Source organism: Solanum verrucosum, unplaced genomic scaffold, assembly GCF_900185275.1.
Source record: "Solanum verrucosum unplaced genomic scaffold, falcon-dt-bn FXZP01000183.1, whole genome shotgun sequence".
Taxonomy (NCBI): Eukaryota; Viridiplantae; Streptophyta; class Magnoliopsida; order Solanales; family Solanaceae; genus Solanum; species Solanum verrucosum.
The window spans coordinates 1665849-1670715 of NW_026020430.1; the positions used below are offsets into that span (position 1 = coordinate 1665849).

At 35.2% G+C, this 4867-nt stretch overlaps 1 protein-coding gene across 1 annotated transcript; it reads right to left on the reverse strand.

Annotated features, from left to right (window-relative positions):
• Positions 1-395: 395 nt before the first annotated feature.
• Positions 396-4093, reverse strand: LOC125807449 (uncharacterized). Its single transcript, XM_049487168.1, has 5 exons — positions 3812-4093; positions 3618-3724; positions 2049-2505; positions 894-1012; positions 396-780 (listed from the first exon to the last, which is right to left on the reverse strand). Exons 1-5 carry the CDS (start codon positions 4016-4018, stop codon positions 582-584), a joined length of 1089 nt encoding a protein of 362 aa, XP_049343125.1. The 5' UTR covers positions 4019-4093; the 3' UTR covers positions 396-581.
• Positions 4094-4867: the final 774 nt, after the last annotated feature.

Below are 4867 nucleotides of genomic sequence, written 5' to 3' on the forward strand. Positions count from 1 at the left end.
TTCGATTCTGGAATCAAGTTAATCTACAAACTATTTATGGTATGAATATGGGAACCTCCTACTCACTCACTGTTATTCCTTGTATCTCAAAGAATGCCTCTAAATTCTAATTACTAAAAGAAAAACTGGAATTAGCAATCGCTATTTCGCTCTTAGCTAACAAAAATCTGTCAGCTAAATAGGATTAGTTACAGATTTTTTGTTGTTTAACTACAAAATTTGTCTGCCACTAAAGCCAAATTCTTTTGGTAGTATATGGTAACAATTTTGCTTATGTTGATTGTTGGGGCCTCATTATCTAATTATCTGAGTAAACTGAAAGTCTTTATAATACTAAGAAGTTTATAAGCCTACTTCTCAATCAAGAACTGAGGCACTATATTCAGAGATAGCAGGGGGCTTAACTGAATTAATTCCCTTCCTAGTAAGAAAACTTATAGACAAGGGTACAACATTTTTTGTGCACTAAAATGTATCCAAAAAAAACACAAGTAATTTAATCTGCTGATCTAGCTTCAGACGAAACGAAGAATGACGTCTTACCTAAGCTCACTTTCATGAAAACAAGGCAGATATAGCAGCTATGCAACACCTACAATGTATGCGTTCCATGAATCTTGTTGTTGAAAACTTGTAACCTCTTCATATTTTATGTCTCGTCCAGCAGCAAGCCCATATGTGCTTCTAATATCTTCGCTGTCAGGCATATGTCGGATCCAGAAGTGGACTGACTGAAAACCAGATTCTTCCAAGCAGTCTTTGATCTCAGGCAGTGACCACCTATACGCAAGAAATACATTTCATGCTATTAAGTGAACAGCAGCAATAGAAAAAGTACCATAATAGAGTGAGGATGTGACCTTTTCTCTATAATAGAGGAGGAAGTGACTTACAGTCTCCAGCTATAAGAAAATGCATGGCGAATTTTCCTTTGCGGCTTGTGCAGATTAAAATGGAGGCTGATCCTCGTTTTCCGCTTAATGATGTCGAATTCAGCTTGCTCCCAAACATACTGTGAAACAGACAGCACAGTTTACAATTCAATCATTTAGTGAATGTCTCAAGGAAGTAACAGTTCTTACAAATAAAAGGGTTACTTATTACATAAGATAGCCGGCCCACAGGCTTGGTGATGGCTCACCGTCTGTATTTTCAGAGAAGGACCCCGTTCATCCAGATGCATCATAATATATCAATTTATGCCATAAAGAAACCTAATGCCAGCAATTCGCTACAAAAGCATACTTCTGGGCGTGCATGTTCTTTTCTAAGTGAAGCAATTAACCAAAGGAACTAAGCTCTAGCACATGACATCAACATTAGTAAGGATATCTTTCCTGTCCCCATTACATAACCAGTTGCAATTATATGTTAGGCCAGTTGTCAACAAGTAGTAAGCCATTTTGATGTAAATTTGTTTGTTTAAGATGACAGCCATATACAGTCTTGCCTTAAAACTCGTTTATTTAATATACAGTCTTTACCTTAAAATAAATGACAGCCAACAAAGATTATACAATTTATTTTTTCTTTGTAAAGATTATGATACTAAATTTCATGTACATGTAAGGTTTTATGTGTTTTATAATTAATAACACTGAAATAAGTTTTGCATGTCTATTACAGAGGAGGAGCTATGGGGTTGGATATGGTGGGGTTGGTGATAGCAGTCGAGGATGATAGATCATGGAGGGGTTTCCATTTTGGAACTGTTGGCTCTACTAGCGAGTTGACTAACTGTGTCATTGAAATAAATGGAGTTCTAATGCAATAAATGGTGAAAGAAATGGATCATAAGCAGGAACAACCCAAAAAATTAATGACGAAAAATGCATAGAAATGCGAGCATCCTCAGAATTGACATGTCGACATTGAAATTTTTTCATTATAGCACTGTTCCGAATTGTCTTGAAAAGGAAGTGAGAAGAAAAAATTTATATGCTGAAATCAAATAACAAAGAATATGGCAAGAAAGTGAAAATCCAGATTCTAGTACACATATTCCAATGAAAGAAGACAAAGATCATCTTTAGTTTGGATAGACATACTGTGAAGTTGGGAAATTTTCTCTGCATCCTTAGCTCATGCTCTGCTGATGTGCCTCCATATAGATCCATCACAAATATACCACCCTTCTTGTTCAGAGCACTTAAGGCATGTTTGAAGTATGAAACTAGTTCTTGGCGAGTATGAAGGCAACAACAACTGTAGTTAAAAGCACAAACTATATCTCTTGCAGGAAATTGAAAATCTTTCATCAATTTGTGATCAGGAGAATCATCTTCACTATCTCCTAGTGTTACATTTTGCATGAGATATTGAGTAGCGACGTTAACCAATTTGGCCGCAGGAGGTTGCAACACATTACCATGAAACAGAAATATTCTGGAAGAGACATCAGCACCAACTTTGTTCACATTGTTCTCCATGCACCAATCAAGTGCTTCAACGTCTAAATCTAATCCAATAGCAGTGCGCCTAGCATCACTATGGAGCCATTCAGTACTGCCAAAATGCATCAGGATAGGTGGTGTTACACAATAACAGTTGAGTTAGCTTATGAAGTTGCACAGGAAATGAGTTGTAACTATGCATTAATTATATTTTTTGATAACCATGGTGTCTGGGCCAATTTGCGCGCACCTCGACTAATTCCACGGGGTACGTGTGGTTAACTCTATCCACCATTACCAAAACTTGGATAGATGAGAAGAAATCATCTAGTGTTTGGTCTCAAGAACAAGTGTGACAAGTATGGCTAATAAGTATAAAACTATCATTAGTTCAACATGGAGACAAACTGATATAGAATTTGAGGAGTAAGCTTAAATATAAGTTTGAAAGAAATAACAATTGCAAAAATACTCTATTTCCAGAAAGAAAGACATCAATCAAGAGAATATATCATACTATATTCAGTGGGAATAAATGCTGGCTATCAACAACGTTAGTACCAAAAATTTCAAATCACTTTTTGGATAAAATGTGTTTTTGATAGGTGAAATTTAACTCCATTTGCAACATTATCAAGCTACTAGAAATTGTCACCCTACAAGTAAAATATAATTATAAAACAGACAGCCACGGAGAAGAACTAATTAAAGCAGATAATCTAAAATGACGAGCCTTCTGCTGCTGCATCACCTCAAAATCTTGGACATAAATCTAACCAGCTATCGGACAGCAGGCCAGCAGCCATGCTCTCCCTGGACTTGCAGCTTTATAATTGCTCAAATATCTAACTGAAATCAAGTCCCATAAGGACTTCAAAAGGATGACCACTCATTACCTACCATCCAGCAGCTAATTTTAGTGGCGCAAAGTACACCAAAGCCCATTTTAAATCACTAAGCTACATTAAATATTTTCAAGAATTGCATAAGAGAATGACTCAAATCTTGTAGTCTAAAGATATTAGCATGTAATTACATCAGCTTTAACTAAATCTTCAGCAATAATTTACTTGCCAAAATCCGCTCAATTTCCGGTTTCTTATATATACAAGCAACGTACAAATAGATAATGAAGAAACTTAAACATAAAGAGCATATGAGCAGCAAATAAGCTAAAATTGCCAATAATTTCCTCAAAAGTACACAGGGTAGTTCAAAGTATACCTCAAAAGAGCAGTTCCGCAGAAATCTTCCTGGAAATGAAGGGGCACCCTCCCACCTACGTACATCAAGAAGAATTTCTGCAGATAACTTATATCCCCTTTTGGTGACTGCAATAATAAAGAGACACTAATCAAGTTACTCCAGTTTGTCTAATTAGTTAAAAAGAAAAGATTTTGGCAAATGGGTATTCTTGCCTGCACAGATTGTTGGTATAATGAAAACTTTGAAGGGATATCGTTGGTTGAAATTGAAGAACTGAGATCATCTTGACTCTCTTCTTCATCTTCTTGAGTGGACTCAATAGTTGGGGCAACTGGGTATTCTGGTTCTTCCTGTTCAAGATAGTAAGCTCTATCTCTACGGTTCTGTTGGTGATTTTTCTTCTTCCCGTTCTTCCCCATTTTTCACGCCACCGTTTTTCTGCCGCCGACGAACTTTGTGGGACTAATGTAAAACCTTTGCGTTTTCATGGTCCCTTCTTTTCTTTTTCTCATTTGGAAACCTTTCTAAACTCTTTAATATGATGTTTCGACCACCTAACTTTTGAAAATTTTGTAAATTCCCTGTTAAGGTTTAATTACTAACGAAACAGTAGCAAAATAAATTTGGTGTTACTTTATTATAAGGAATATTCATTAATAATTTTAAAGGGTTCAACAATAATCCTTAAATAATAAAACTAGGGCTTAACGAGACTCTTAGATAAAACAATTCCCATTTTTTAACTTAGGGCCATATATAACCCCCTCTCATATTAGGCAAGATTTTTATTATTTGAACAATTAGAAATTGTCACTTCAATATGGGGATTAAGCATAACTGATTTATTTTTGTATTTCTTTTGATACTTGATTTTATTATGTATTGTTTGAGCTTATAAAAAATTAGCAAAAGTAATTTCTTTCTCTTTATAAAATAGGGTAAGTTTGCGTACATAGCACTCTTACATATCTATATTTATGAGATTGTAATATACTCAATATGTTGTTGTTAAATGGAGGTGTTAATTACGCTATTCTAGATAGAAAGAGATGTCCACCGTGAACTTGAGCAAATCACATACGCTTTCTCGTCAATTTTATCGATATCTAAGAAAAAAAATCTAGTGTTTGTTCCATGAAAACATTCATTTGTGTACACCTTCAATTTAAACACTCTTATCATTTAAGTATCATGAAGTTAATTTTACATTGAAGTAGTGTTTCGTCGCCCTACCAAATTGAAAGAGGTCACCATCAAACAACTATGAA

Coding starts and splice junctions, on each gene's coding strand:
- LOC125807449 (XM_049487168.1), bottom strand. CDS start 4,018: ATGGGGAAGAACGGGAAGAAGAAAAATCACCAACAGAACCGTAGAGAT. Junction 2,506..3,617: donor TGCGGAACTGCTCTTTTGAG/GTATACTTTGAA, acceptor GCATTTTGGCAG/TACTGAATGGCTCCATAGTG. Junction 781..893: donor TTTTCTTATAGCTGGAGACT/GTAAGTCACTTC, acceptor TCTTGCGTATAG/GTGGTCACTGCCTGAGATCA.